Source organism: Electrophorus electricus, chromosome 6, assembly GCF_041902795.1.
Source record: "Electrophorus electricus isolate QZ-2024a chromosome 6, ASM4190279v1, whole genome shotgun sequence".
Taxonomy (NCBI): Eukaryota; Metazoa; Chordata; class Actinopteri; order Gymnotiformes; family Gymnotidae; genus Electrophorus; species Electrophorus electricus.
Window position 1 is genome coordinate 23,340,018 of NC_137502.1, and position 15,241 is coordinate 23,355,258.

The 15,241-nt window shown below is 44.5% G+C and overlaps 2 protein-coding genes across 3 annotated transcripts; one reads left to right on the plus strand and one right to left on the minus strand.

The window, feature by feature from the left end:
* The first annotated feature begins 7,934 nt into the window (after positions 1 to 7,934).
* On the plus strand, positions 7,935 to 9,728 carry ttc36 (tetratricopeptide repeat domain 36). The gene is made up of 3 exons (XM_027029701.3): positions 7,935 to 8,154; positions 8,640 to 8,828; positions 9,460 to 9,728. The coding sequence occupies exons 1-3, from the start codon at positions 8,046 to 8,048 to the stop codon at positions 9,726 to 9,728; spliced, it is 567 nt and encodes a 188-aa protein (XP_026885502.2). The 5' UTR covers positions 7,935 to 8,045.
* Positions 9,729 to 10,164: 436 nt separating this feature from the next.
* LOC113589845 (F-box only protein 40) lies at positions 10,165 to 14,111 on the minus strand. 2 transcript variants are annotated; one of them, XM_027029697.3, is made up of 4 exons: positions 14,046 to 14,111; positions 13,562 to 13,600; positions 11,498 to 13,384; positions 10,165 to 10,660 (listed from the first exon to the last, which is right to left on the minus strand). In XM_027029697.3, exons 2-4 carry the CDS (start codon positions 13,562 to 13,564, stop codon positions 10,454 to 10,456), a joined length of 2,097 nt encoding a protein of 698 aa, XP_026885498.3. In that variant the 5' UTR covers positions 13,565 to 13,600; positions 14,046 to 14,111; the 3' UTR covers positions 10,165 to 10,453. The 2 variants fall into 2 exon arrangements, with proteins under 2 accessions (XP_026885498.3, XP_026885500.2); XM_027029699.3 differs by having other exon boundaries at positions 13,562 to 13,603; positions 14,046 to 14,110.
* Positions 14,112 to 15,241: the final 1,130 nt, after the last annotated feature.

The window sequence follows — 15,241 nt, forward strand, 5'->3', positions numbered from 1 at the left end:
CTACAGTAACACCTGTATAGTCATCTCCCTCTACAGTAGAACCTATGCAGTCATCTCCCTCTACAGTAGAACCTGTGCAGTCATCTCCCTCTACAGTAGCACCTGTGCAGTCATCCCCCCTCTACAGTAGCACCTGTGCAGTCATCTCCCTCTACAGTAGCATCTGTGCAGTCATCTCCCTCTACAGTAGCATCTGTGCAGTCATCTCCCTCTACAGTAGCACCTGTGCAGTCATCTCCCTCTACAGTAGCACCTGTGCAGTCATTCCCCCTCTACAGTAGCACCTGTGCAGTCATCTCCCTCTACAGTAGCACCTGTGCAGTCATCCCCCCTCTACAGTAGCACCTGTGCAGTCATCTCCCTCTACAGTAGCATCTGTGCAGTCATCTCCCTCTACAGTAGTACCTGTGCAGTCATCCCCCCTCTACAGTAACACCTGTATAGTCATCTCCCTCTACAGTAGAACCTGTGCAGTCATCTCCCTCTACAGTAGCATCTGTGCAGTCATCCCCCCTCTACAGTAGCACCTGTGCGGTCATCTCCCTCTACAGTAGCATCTGTGCAGTCATCTCCCTCTACAGTAGCATCTGTGCAGTCATCTCCCTCTACAGTAGCACCTGTGCAGTCATCCCCCCTCTACAGTAACACCTGTATAGTCATCTCCCTCTACAGTAGCACCTGTGCGGTCATCTCCCTCTACAGTAGCATCTGTGCAGTCATCTCCCTCTACAGTAGTACCTGTGCAGTCATCCCCCCTCTACAGTAGCACCTTTGCAGTCATCTCCCTCTACAGTAGCATCTGTGCAGTCATCTCCCTCTACAGTAGTACCTGTGCAGTCATCTCCCTCTACAGTAGCATCTGTGCAGTCATCTCCCTCTACAGTAGCACCTGTGCAGTCATCTCCCTCTACAGTTGCACCTGTGCAGTCTTCTCCCTCTACAGTAGTACCTGTGCAGTCATCTCCCTCTACAGTAGCATCTGTGCAGTCATCTCCCTCTACAGTAGCACCTGTGCAGTCATCTCCCTCTACAGTAGCACCTGTGCGGTCATCTCCCTCTACAGTAGTACCTGTGCGGTCATCTCCCTCTACAGTAACACCTGTATAGTCATCCCCCCTCTACAGTAGCACCTGTGCAGTCATCTCCCTCTACAGTAGCATCTGTGCAGTCATCTCCCTCTACAGTAGCACCTGTGCAGTCATCTCCCTCTACAGTAGCACCTGTGCGGTCATCTCCCTCTACAGTAGTACCTGTGCGGTCATCTCCCTCTACAGTAACACCTGTATAGTCATCTCCCTCTACAGTAGCACCTGTGCGGTCATCTCCCTCTACAGTAGTACCTGTGCGGTCATCTCCCTCTACAGTAACACCTGTATAGTCATCTCCCTCTACAGTAGAACCTGTGTAGTCATCCCTCCTCTACAGTAGCACCTTTGCAGTCATCTCCCTCTACAGTAGCATCTGTGCAGTCATCTCCCTCTACAGTAGTACCTGTGCGGTCATCTCCCTCTACAGTAACACCTGTATAGTCATCTCCCTCTACAGTAGCACCTGTGCGGTCATCTCCCTCTACAGTAGTACCTGTGCGGTCATCTCCCTCTACAGTAACACCTGTATAGTCATCTCCCTCTACAGTAGAACCTGTGTAGTCATCTCCCTCTACAGTAGCACCTGTGCAGTCATCTCCCTCTACAGTAGCACCTGTGTAGTCTCCATCTTGCCACTGCTGCAGTTTCATTCTCACATCTCCAGCTTGCTGACTCAGGCCTCTGAGTCAGTAAAGGTTTGCATGTGTGTAAAAAACATGCCCTCACTTATAAAAATCAGAGGAAAAAGGGTAAAAAAAAAACTGTCTAACCTGATCTAAAGCATCTTAAAGGATCCAGTTAGCACTCTGTCTTTCACATCCTGTCTGTTTTGCAGGTTTGCCTTAATGAATAAGCCATTGGGGACATTTCATTGGATGCAAAATACAGGGTGGAGCAATGTCAGTGCAAATTAATTAATTCAGCCCCTGCAGTGTTATATACTGAAGTCTCAAAGCATTTTTGAGAATGGCGACTGTGGGTGTAAATTTATGGGACTCAAGGGAAGGTATTAATCTGTTGCGTGTTTGTCGTGATGAGAAGGAGGCTTTGAGGAGGTCCAATGCGTAGACGTTGAGAGAGCATTATACTAAACCATGTTAAGAGCTCTAAAAATCACAAGCAGAAGTCATAGGAATGGAGATACATCTCATGCACTGGCCTTTTGATCTTGTTCATTTTTTTTTATCTTGTTTTGTCCTTCTTATGTCTTGTTATCTTCATCTTCCTCAGTTGTTCTTTCATTTTACCCACAACACCGACTTCATTTATTTATTTATTTACTTATTTTCCCTGTAGTCCTTTAATATACTTATTCCTTTGTCCAAATAATTCTGGCATTTCAAATTTAATTTCATTCTGGTAAATAATTTTGCAAAGATCTCTTCATCTTAACTCACCGTGGACATCAGGAACATTTAGCTCACACAAAAGCCTCATTAAAATATTGTCATGAGCTCTGCTTGAGTTCTCTGCCACAATCTTGTAATCAGCATATTACCATTTCCTTAGAATATTAAGCGCAATTTCAGTCTGTTTCCCGAGTACCCACCATGCGCTTCCGGTCCCAATCTCAGTTTTAGCCTCCCGTTCAAACCGCTACAATGCATTAATTTCCTCATTGGGTTGTATCTCCAACCAGTCTTTTCTTTAAGTGGCAGTTGGAGTCAGTTCTGCACTCTCTATAAAGTGAGTTTTGGCACATATCAAACATTTCACAACAGGGTTCAACAAAAGTTCAGAATGGGTTCAAAAAGTATGTGTGACGGTGAGGAGGCGACACAGGATGCAGAGACGAGCTGACGTTTCACAAACAGAGACGTTTATTGTACACAGAAAAAAACGAAACAAAGCACGAAGAACAATAAGTGATAATAACACTCAAAAAATAACAGGAAGTCTAATGCACAACGGTGCAGCTGATACACAGTGTACATAGGGTCAAACACCAACAGCGATTAAACAGGACTTTATATATACATGGTAACAATGCAGATAACAAGGAACAGGTGCGACACATGGGAGGGGTGTGGCACCAAAGACAAGCATACACACACAAACACAGGGAGGAGTCTGGAAGGAGGGGGCCATCCATGCCCTCCCACGGGACAACTCATGGCGTGCCAGCCTATCAGGTGATGGCCCCCAGACCAACACCAAATGGCGAGGCCTGAGCGAAATGACACGGGCCAGTGCAGGTAGGACGGAGGGAAGGAAGACAGGGACCGTGATGACGAGAGACACAGGGACAGGGGCACTAACAAGAATGTGAACAGACACAAAGGAAGGGACTGACACGGTAACAGTGACGGGGAGCGGGATAGTGACTGGCACGGGGATATGTGAAAGGGGACCAAACAAAGAAGCAGGAAGAAGTCTGTGAGGCTGGGAGGAAGGACCGGGGAGTTCAGGAGGAGGTGCTAACCGCCAGCTTGGCTGGTGAGGGCAACTCTGCTCTTTGGGCAGGTGAGCAGGTGTGCGTGCCAGATGCCATGCCCGCCGTGGGATCGAGCGCTGCAACGCTTCCCCTCTCCGGGTTTGGGCCGACGTGCAGAAACGCAGGCTCAGGCGCCCGCGATGAAGCCTCTTGCAAGGTAACACGGGGACACTCGCAGGCTCTGGGCAGAACCTTAGGAGCAGGGGGCTCTTCATCATTGGACTCCCCTGATCCTGTTTCCCATCCAGATGTGGGATGCTCATAGAGAGTCCACAGAACGGTCAGACTCTAAGTGTGACCTGAAGCTACAGTCATCATTGTCCTCAGCCATGCTGTAACACTCAGAACATGACAGGCTGTCTAACGCACAGCGGAGCAGCTGATACACAGCGTACATCAGGTCAAACACCGACAAAGACTAACAATCAAACAGGACTTTATAAATACATAGTAACAACAGAGATAACAAGGAACAGGTGCGACACATGAGAAGGGTGTGGCAACAAAGACAAGCATACACACACCTGAACATAGGGAGCAGATGTGAACACAGCAACACTATATGTCATAGCAACATATTAAGACCTGTTGATTGACAAATTGCACCAATCAGAACTCAGATTTTTAAAAAATGAATATTAAGCAATGTTTTATCGGCTCAATTATCTGACCATTTATATCGTTTACCTTCCATATACGGTATTAGTGACCGTAGGATACTCATCGCAGGCTTGTGGCGCAGGCATAGCAGGCTTGTGGGTATGCCTGTACTCGTCCAGATTAAAGATAAAAACCCCTGAGGTGCTCGAGTCATCTTCCTGTTAATGGCACAGAGGATGACAGCGTGAGCTCACACTGCTTAGCTTTTTTCAGGATGTCAAATATGTTTTCATATGGAAAAGCCTGGACGTTCTGGGATGTATAGAACAACAAGTCATCTAGCCATACTCTTGCCATCCTTCACTAACTGGCCAAAGTTTTATTTAAGTGAACGTGGTAAAAGTAAAAGTATCAGCTCAAACCACCCCATGGTTAAGGAGCGTCTCACTAACAGTAGTTTGTTTCTTTATCCAAACTCTGTTTCCATGGAAATAGGTTATTCTGCCTCATTAGATATTTGCTCGTCACTGAGATTCCTGTCTTCTTCACTCCGAAAAGGCAACCAATTATCTGTGCAGGTTCCCGCCTTGGCCCAGCCCAACTCCCCGCTCCTGCACAACTACAACAGTGGTGCCAATTGCTATTGTCCACCTCATGAAAAGCATGACAGAATTCTACTTTGTGTTGTTCAGTTAAACAACCATAATGTCTTGGCAGCAGTTGTCTTCGATATTGAGTGCAGCCTAATACTTAATTGAAGATTTTAAATTATACATTATTGCCCTTAGCTTTTCAGATTTCATTTATATTGTTAGTTAATCACCCTAAGCTTTTAGAATGTGAGGGGGAAGACACAAAAGAATAATTAAACATTTAGTGCTGAATTTAGATATGGTTCAGAATGCAGCTCTACCAGAAATTTTTGTCATGTGCTAATTTGATGATTTACTAATTCTTTGTAGGTTTTCTAATATTCAAAAGGCTCTGAAAGTTTTGACTGGTAAAAATGGACATACATTATTTATTTCACATTATACTAATGTACAGTTCTGTGTTTCATAACCTTATTGGTGCTAGAGTACAACTTTGCAAAGTTTATGGACAGTCTGCCATGTTAATAGAGAGAAACTGTTCTGTTTTGAATAAGTGATTCAATTTAATAGGTATTACAATGTAAATGTATGCTAATATATGCGAGGGTGGTATGCAGATATTGGGCCATCAGTGGTGAGAAGGGCAAAGCGAGGTGATTTCTGTTCTCTGTTCATTTGTCATCATCAGTGTATCAGAAGCTGGGCAGGGCGTTATACTCCCAACCCTTTGCTCTTCGGGAAAACAGGGAACTCTGGGTAAGAAACATGACTTAATATGACAGTCTTAGTCTTGTACTTCAGTCTTCAGTGACTGTACTGTAGAAAAACTGTGGGGGGATGTGATTTTTTAGTAGTTTTGGGTACATTCAAAAATAATATATGAAGATATGCCACAGAGGGTATGTAATGGGATAACTGGATGTACACAGGAGACCACTGTAAAGTGAGGGAGCCACCCAGTGGTTAGAGGATGTAAGTGCAGGGCAGCTAGGGCGCTTGAAGAAACCAAAGTAAATACGTAGCAGGCCCAAGTGGGAGCTAACACTAGTGGATGTGGGGAGCTGTTTGGAGGATCTTCCTCAGTGCGGAAACTAAAAGACTCAAGGCAAAACCTCTCCGTGGCATTTCAAAGCAAAGCTAAAGGAAAATCAAAAATTAGTTCTCCCAACCAAAGAGGTGAAAAGCTAAAGAAAAGCCAGAATAGACAAGGGAATGCCTACGGGATGGCTCGGAGAACTCTGGCGAGGGGGTCGAGGGAACTCAAGAGGGAAAGGATGCAACTCAAAGCTGCTGAAGAACCTGAGGGGGTAGAGAGAAAAATGAGATCCAAAAGGCAGCCCTTGAGGACTCGACGTGACATACCAGCCTTGCCTTTTGTCTGAACACTGAACAAAGACTGCGCACCAAGGCGCCTGTGAGATGCTCTTAAGCTGGTAGGAGGACAGGTATGGCCGGACGCCCTTGATTTCCCCAGAGCCACCCTGTGTCTCCCTCTTGTGGCCTAGCAGATGGTCCAGCCCTTGGCTGAGCCCTTACAGCATGAAAATATTTTCATGAAAAACATTTTCGGAGTACAAAAATATTCACAGGGAAAAAAAAAAGTGCTGACTCATTTTTTGTTCTTTTCTGATGAGTTCTAGCTACCATCTGTGCACAGAGTAGAGAATTCCAGGGGAACCACTCACAAAACAGCATTTTGCTGTTCAGTGCAAACTTACTTCTTTCTTACTTCTGATTGCCTTTTTAAAAACATAAACCCACATACACCTGGCAGAGCAGACAGGGCCTAACCGTCGCTGCAAACCGCTAGCTAACATCTTTACGAGCTCACATCTACACAGTAACAGCAACTTATTTTTGGTGGTTTAATGCTTGATATTTCTTTCACACTTCTAATTATTTCTTTAAATATTTCTGTTCCTTGGCTTAAAGTTGTTTTATTAGCAGTTAGCTAGTGGAATGTAATCTCAGCGCGGCTTGTTAATGTGATATTATTTTTTGCATTTGATTAATTTTTATTTTGTGAAATTTACATTTAATGCACTTAAAAAACAACAACTTTTATTTCTTTACCTCGTACTTCGATCTAAGCCAGTATCATTAACTCTGCTGTCGTCATTTAGTATCAAGGTCAGACTTTCTCTGAGCCTTTGTGGTTTAAATGCAGATGTAATGCAGCGTTAGCCACACTGCTAGCAGTAATATCTCATTAAATTAGCGTTGCAGTTCTCATCTTAACGATGCAGCTGGCAGTGTAACTTTTTATATTAGCATATGTTTACCTTTTATGTAATTAATTATTTAGACAACCCCCTAAGTGTATGTGAACATATTTCAGTTTTATTAACTCCAAACATCTTTCAATGGTTAACGTTGGTTGCTTTTTTTCCACAGACACCAGCATTACCCAAGCATTATTTCAAGCGTTACCCAAGGCAGATGCTTGCTGCACAAACCCCTCCAATGAGTTACTAATGAATAAAATAAAGCCTACAGAACCAGATTCTCCACAACATCCTCGTCTGTTCTGCCCTGATAGTTGGGTGACACGAAGAATTCCTGATATGCCGAGGGCAACTTGGTTTGTAAATTACACACGTGCTTAAAGTGAAAATACTGATAACAGACATCGTAAAAGACATCACCTTAATCCAAAGGCGGAAGAAAGGGAGATGATTACTTTTACAAGGTGGGTGGCTGTTCTCATGTTTGTTTTTAAATGGGGAATTGGCGTCCCCTCACATGCTCCCTCAAATCATCACATCAAGCCCTGAATGTAGTTCTGTCTTACAAAATGTAATTATGTTTTTAAAAATATGACCCATTATGATTTCCTGCTCCATCAGCAAAAGGAGTCTAGGACTGGGGCTGAGCGAATTCACAAATTCATATTTTCTCTATACCATACTTAATATGTCATGTTTAATACACCACAGCCCTTACATTTAATTAGTAAAGTATTTAAAGCTAAACTCACCATTTTATGTGCTCTGTAATATGAAAAATAAAACAGACATACCTTTAAAAAAAAATCAAATATGTCGGCTATTGTTTGTAAAAGGTATGTTGGATTTAGTCAGCTGGCCCAAAACTTCAAACAAAGAAATTAACCTTAAAAAACTAGCATGCAGAGACTCTGCAGACCATGCCTTCGCAGAGTTAATAAAACCCAGATGTGCTCAAAGTTCAGCACTTTCCACCCCCTGCTCTGATTGGTCACCGAGGGGCCCTGGAAGCTATTAGGAATGGAGCTCCCCTCTCCTGAACATACAGCATAATATAGTGAAATGTTTATTTGAACAGGGAGAAGCTCACAGCGTATTCAGTAGCATGATGTCTTCAGCCCATGACTGGGCCATTCTACAGGCCATCTTCAACCCTACCACACCTTTTGGAGACATTCCTGGTTTAAACCAAGAGGAAGAGATCACAGATGATGGTATGTGAAGAGTTTCCATCATGTACTGATTATGCCTTGGCAGAAAAAAAAAGGAGGGGGGGGGGGTTCCACTAAGAATTATCTAATGGCATCTAAATTTATGTAGCCCTATACTTGGGTTTTGATTTTATAAAGAGGTTTTATATATTCAGATGCCAAAACCTTTTTAAAAATAAAATCTGACAGCATTTGTAACAGGGCCTATCACAAAAGGATAGAGTTAGGTGAGTTCCACTGTAAGATATTTGACAGTTTCCTGAACCATGATTAAGTTCTTAAACCACGAGCAGCAAGCACCTCTCTGTAACATCTGCGCGATGACTGTGGGGCATTCGCATCTCTCTCGACAGAATGTGCATGTGATAAACGAATTTAAAACAGACCTGCTGTGAGCATTAGGCACCAGTAACAATGAGGAATACAACAAGCTGGCGAATGCTGGCACTTATGTGTCTGTGCCACATGTATTTCCTTCCTCTCTTCAGACAGTTGCTTCGACCCAGATCTGCTGAGGAAGGTTAAGGATCTGGAGCTGAAGGGCGTTTCTTCAGCCGAGTCCGGCCAGGTGGAGGCGGCCCTTGGCCACTTCGACCAGGCCGTCCAGCTGCTGCCCTCCAGAGCTTCGGCATACAACAACCGTGCTCAGGCCAGGCGTCTGCAGGGTGATACCAGTGGTGGGTGTGAAAGCTGGCTCAGCCACCACTTCCTATTCACACATTTTTGTTTGTTTGTTTGTTTTTGGGGGGGTTTTTACCAGTCCAAATGTTGGATCTGCTTTGATGTACAGACAGCGAGCAGAAAAATTGCTAACAATGAATAATTTTCAGTGTTTTTAAAAAACTTTTTTATCAACAAAGACTTACTTTCATAATTATTAATAAACATGTATTTCCAGTACATGCCACACCTTATTTGAGGGACATTAAAAGAAATTCATGCATATATAATTATACACATACATATATGATTTTAAAAATCAACTACCACTAGAATATTGCCTCAACTCCATTGCCATCAGTTATCTTCAGAGTCATTCATGCATGCATAGTCTACCCACAAGCATGTGTATGCGCTATAACTGTTTAATGAAGCAGGTATATGTGCTATAATTGTTTTATGAAGCATGTCTAAGTGCTGTGATTGTTTAATAAACTCCTCAGGTAGAAATTATTGCTAAACAATAAGTTCACATTTACAAAATTGAGCCTATAACGGGGGGGGTGAAAAAATCACACGCTCCAGCCTTCTTTAAAGTGCTGCCCTGTGCCTTCACGCCTGTTTTCACTACAACCCAACCCACCGCAGGTGCCATCGAGGACCTGGAGCGTGCCATCTCCCTGAGCCAGGGCGTGGGGCGCTCGGCGTGCCAGGCGCTGGTACAGCGTGGCCTACTTCTGCGGCTGGCGCAGCGGGGCGACGAGGCCCGGGCAGACTTTGAGCGGGCGGCAGCGCTGGGCAGCGAGTTTGCCCGTCGGCAGGCAGTGATGCTCAACCCCTACGCCGCCCTGTGCAACCGCATGCTCGCCGAAGTCGTCGACAAACTGCGCAACCCCGCCGAGCCTGAGATGCCGTAAAGATGCCACATCAGATCCGTGTACTGTTACTCTGAACTCAGTCGGTATATATTAATACTTTTCTATTAAGTATATGCAGACTGTTAAACTATTCTTGCCCATTGCAAATCGGTATATTTGGCATAGATTGCTACAACTGTGTTGTAATCTAGAGTATTATCATATTTCTAGTTTGCATAAAAAATTGTATCAAAGCATATTACACGTGTCTCTGGTGATCCATTTGTAAGAACAGCTTAGTCTGAGTTAAAAAGTAATTTAGCTTAAGAGCTCAAATGTTCATGGGGTTAAGGCCGTTGAAAATATGGCATGACTGTTGTAGTCATCAACAGTTTGTTACATTAACGTTTTTGCAGAACTGCTTTTTTGGGGGGGTTTGACCACTAGAGGTCAATATAAGCCAGTTCTTCACAACAAAAAGCTCAAAACACAATCGTCAGCTCTGTAATAAGTGTAAAGTGTAATAATTAAAATGTAAAGCAGTTAAAACTCTCAAATTTTTACACTTTCACATGTGCCTTCAAAAGTATTTGCAATCAAATCAACACATGACTAACAATCAAGTTTGAACCATGACTGAAAATATCATAGGTCCTCTGCAGCAGTCATTTGTTCAGTTGTTCATCATTATTACTTCCATGTCAAAAAGCATTCCCCTTTAGCCTACTGCTGAGCAGGTGTGCTAGTGTGACTCTATAACCCCCCATCCCCCACACAACAGCCGGTTAGCCTTCGTGTCCTTGACCGGGGCAATAAAGAATACGGCCACGCTCCACCATGCCTGTGGCGTCCCTGGTGCTCACCAAGGCCACGGGCTCACTCCTCCTCTCACACTGGTAGTAAGGGCAGACCTTCAGGTGCTCGGCCATGGGTGGCATCTCTTTGAAGATCCACTTGTCCACCGGAGAGAAGAGGCTGCTGAATTCCCACACCTGCAGGGCGGCGGTAGAGAATACGTTTACCAGGCTTAAGCGCTCTTATCGTTCCAGTATGCACATTGTTGCATAACTGCTGATGGCACGAGCCTTCGCAACAGTGCTTCAGAAACATGCTCCGTTTTAGCCGCTAGCCAGTATGTGGAAACCCGGTCGACCGGACGCATTGTGTGGAACTAAGACCTGTTAGCAGAGTCAAGGATGTATATACTAGAATGATACACTCTGCCCCCATTGCTCATTTACTGGCTAGTGTAATTACTAATAAAGTGTGAGGTTGCTTGTCTTGGAGCATTTGATGCAGAACAACCCATCGCCCTCTCTACTGACCCAAATTACTCAGAGATCAGCCTGCAGCACCCTGTCATTTTTAGAACGCTTATCATGACCAAAACACACAGCAACAGACATTGCCGAGGCTAAAAATACAACCAGGTCTGGGAAGCATGGAAAGGGTTTACAAATATTGCCTCAACAGCTCACATGGTGATGCTTGGCTCTCGGTTTGAATATGAATATGTGCTTAAAAAGAAGAAGAAGAAGAAGGAGCTATAAAAATGTTTCAGAATGGGAGCAGGAGTGATTTCTAACCTACGCTAATAGGCCTCATTCCCTGCAGTCTTTTCCAAGCTAGGTTGTTTCAGATAGGAGGTATGTTTGAAGCTACTGTTGCGTAACTAGGAGACCATCAGTCCCATTGCAGGTATGCTCTGTGGAAGACCCTTAAAGGCTGTAGGGCTGTGATCCCCAAGCGCAGTAAGGGAGTAAAGTATTTGTCCCCAGGCAATCGCCTTCACCCCATTTAAAACAGAAAAATGTGTCATCAAACCTCACCTTTTTCCTGGCCCTCCAGCAGGTCCCACCATGGGAGTAGGTCTTCTTCTCCCACTTGAGAGACACCATTCCCCTCTTCTGGAGCAAAGTTTCACAAACCTCCCTCATTAGCTGGGACACCTGAGACAGGTGGCAGAGAGACACACTGTCTAAGAAGCCGGCAATGTGCTGGAGGATCTCAAAGGGAAGCCTGCTCAGCTGGTCCAGGTTCCTTGGATGCTTTCGCTCACTGTTTCCAGTTCTTACACCCTTGTACAGTGATGCTGCCACCTGTGGCCGGAGGGTGAAAGCGCTGAGGTCCTGGCTATAGCTCACCACAGCCTGGTTCACGGAAGGCCGGAAGTGGCACTGGTTGTAGGTGCAGCCCAGGTAAGCCAGGGGACACCGCTGTATAAACCAGCCCGTAAGGCAGGACTGGATGTCTGCGTGCACGTTTCGGAAGTGCCAGGGGTACTCATCCCGCCGGAAGGTGTGGCTACAGAGGTAAGTAAAGGTTGAGCTGGACTTGTTGTGTCTCCTTGTCACAGACTCGGTCTGAACCTGCACACAGAGTCTCGGGGGGCTGCGATCTGTAATGTCAATGAGCAATGTGTCAGGTCTGAATGGTGCAGAGGGGAAATCGTAGGTCTGTGTGCCCTGGTCCACATAGAGACCGTCTGTCGCCACAGTCTCACATATCTGGTGGCCCTTCAGCTCCCTCTCTAGACAGCACAGCAGGGTGGTCTGGACTTCATCTGACCTCGGAAGTTCTTGGATGGACACTCCCAAATCCGAGGTGTCCACATTCTGGTCAGTTCTCTTGGCTCTCTGGGATGGATCTTTCAGGTGGTTACGCTTGGCTGTGAAGCTTTTGGGGATATTGAAAGAACGAATCGTCTCCACCTTGATAGGTTCTAGAGACCCATAAACAAAGTCTTTTTCTTTTGGGGTGCAAGCTGCCAGCTGGCCAAAATTGATAAGCATGCAACCATTATGCACAAGATACATGTTATACTCGGATACGTGGACCTCTTGGCGAAGTCTTTCCAGGACGCCGTCCTGCCAAGGAGCAAAGCCAGTCTTGGCAAGATCCACTGCAGCGACATTCTTAGACTTTTGGACTTCCTGAGGACTCTGTACTGCCTCTCCATAACCAGCTGTGGACTGGCCCTCTTTTTTCTTGGGACCAGTGTTATCCTGCAGGTTTTTCACTGTTTGTTTGCAACCCTCCATCTCCTTTTTAAACATCCCCTCCCACATTACATAGTTCTCCAGGCAGGCCAAATCTTTGGTCCTGGCCAGAGCCATAATCTCCTCCCGTGTCAGTTCCTGCACCTCTTGGCCATCAGAGACATCTAAAGTTTCATCTCGGCTTAAGTCTCCAGCCTTCCATGCATTCGGGCCCACGTCCCCAGATGCTCCATCAGTTTCCTGTACAGCAGGTCCCTCGAGCCTCTCCATGAGCTCAGGAAACAATCTACTCATCTTAATGGAGCTGAAAAGGAGCTTCTGGTCCCTGAGAGCCATTGCTACATCGAGCTGATTCATGTAATTGGGTTCACTCAGAGCGTTCTCGTAGAAGGCTGTGTCTGTCTCAGGGATGGGCCACCGGTTCCACTCCAGGGAGCAGCTGACCACGCTGGCTGGGCACACCTCCAGGTGCTGGGCAAGCCGGTGTCGGGGCATGGACATGGGGCAGCCGTAGTGGGCACTGAGGCAGGGTACCATCTCCCTAGGGCAGAGCAGACGGTGCTCATCTTCCTTGCACAGGTGGAAAGTAGCCCCACAGAGGAGACGGCAGGAAATGACTACACAGGAAGTGGATATCTCCACAGGGACTTTACAGTGGTGGTTATAACACGTCTCACAGTGCTTGTGCGGGCCAGTGCTAGACTTTCCATGTCTGCCCTACAGAGAGAAATCAAACATAGACAGAGAGAGAGAGAGAGAGAGAGAGAGAGAGAGAGAGAGAGAGAGAGAGAGAGAGAGAGAGAGATTCAAAATTGTAGTGAAGTACATAAAGTTTGCAGAGAAAACAATATGTAGAACAAGAGAGCAAGAGGGAGCCAAATCATTTACTCTTACCATTGTTGTTGATCTTTCTTTGATAATATGAGGAAGAAACTTCTGTGTCAAAAATAATAGGTTAAAACCAACTGTTGAGTACATGCTAACTGAAACATCTTAAGTACTGACTGATGACAGCACACACTTTTGCACCTACATGACTTGTTTGGCTGAGTGAATGTCACACTGCTCTCACATTTGCATTTTGGACAAAATTAGGACTTTCGTAGAGATTATTATTCAGATTCTTGATGGTACAGTTTCCTTAAACAAAAATAATCAAGTGGCTGATTAGCAGTGGATCTTTAATGTCCTTTAAACCGCACAGATAAAAGAAGGAATGATGAAAAAATAAATGGTAAATATATACAATGTCAAAATTATCTGCTGCCACTTAGTTCAAATTAATGCACATAATTTCATTTCTCTGCTTAGCATACAGTTCTTGTAAATTCAGTATTACCAGTTGTGTTAATAATATATAAGTCTAATTTATACTTACGCTTCACAGCACTGCAGTTATCACTGGGAGGTTATGTTGGTATAAATGTGTCATTGTGTGTGTGAGTACAAATAGCTACTGTCCTCCACTCGCCTGTTATAAATAGATGGAGAGTTAGCCATGGTGGCGTGTGATTACCAGAGGTAAGGGCACATTACACAACACATAGGCATTAACATTTGTGTGCTGCACTAATTGAGAGTCCAGTATAATTTGTTCAAGGTCACATTTGAACAGAGGCCAATATGTGTTTACTGCTGGAATTATTTTCTGAATAATCAATAATAAAATAAAACTTATTGTATTTCATATCTCAATATGTTTAATAAAATTACACAAAGGGATTATCTCTGAATACGTTTACCTTCATTTAATGTGCTCATCAGTGTTCTTGCCTAAGCTTTATATAAGTGTTCGTATATTCATATTTTGCTGTTTTGACGTGTACTAGCCACCAGATGTCACTAGCAGCCTTTCAGTGAGCACTGCCCGAATGTGTCCAGGTAGGAAATCAAATCAAATCAAATAATAAAACAGTAGGTGACAAATTAGTCCATATCGAGTCGTTCTGAATGTGAGGCAAGGCCACTAGAAGTGTTCCCTCTTTTCTTGTCTGGAATAATGAATGATGCGTTCAGTCCTTTAGAAACATCTATCGTTCATTCAATTTAAACTGCAGAGAAGCACGATACGCAGGTTAAAGCAATCCTCTTGTTTACACGGCATTAAAAATTTCAGAAGACGTGATGCAGTAGGTAAAATAGACGTTCCTCACACATTGATGTAAGATAATAAACGACAAACTGGAGACGCTTGAAAGTCCCCTTGACTGAGTTACTCCTCATTAAATCTGACTAGGATGAGGGGGTGGGGGTGGTGTTAATGGAGATGGTGCTGATGGGGGTGGTGTTATTTATTTATTTATTTTTAAAAGAAGAAGAAGCCCATGCAAGCAGATGTTTATGACCACATAAATTTAGCTCCTCAACAACCTTTTTGCTCCCAATCTCCCGCTTTTAATCTCAAAAAGTAATTAAAACCACCTTCTAATGATGTCTGTACTGCTATTACTACTTAATTAGGACGGGGATTTTGTAGGATCCCTCCTGGGTAGGGAACTTTGTCTAATTTTGCCACGTTAACGGAGGAAGCGGTGGAGCAGGACATAACGTGGGGAAATTGGAAGTGAGCCGTCG

What these genes read in the sequence shown, in the direction of transcription:
- ttc36 (XM_027029701.3), top strand. Translation starts at nt 8,046, where the DNA reads ATGATGTCTTCAGCCCATGACTGGGCCATTCTACAGGCCATCTTCAAC. An exon ending in GGAAGAGATCACAGATGATG is followed by an intron (nt 8,155 to 8,639) that starts GTATGTGAAGAG and finishes TCCTCTCTTCAG; the next exon opens with ACAGTTGCTTCGACCCAGAT. An exon ending in TCTGCAGGGTGATACCAGTG is followed by an intron (nt 8,829 to 9,459) that starts GTGGGTGTGAAA and finishes AACCCACCGCAG; the next exon opens with GTGCCATCGAGGACCTGGAG.
- LOC113589845 (XM_027029697.3), bottom strand. An exon ending in GCTGGAGGGCCAGGAAAAAG is followed by an intron (nt 10,661 to 11,497) that starts GTGAGGTTTGAT and finishes GCCGCCCTGCAG; the next exon opens with GTGTGGGAATTCAGCAGCCT.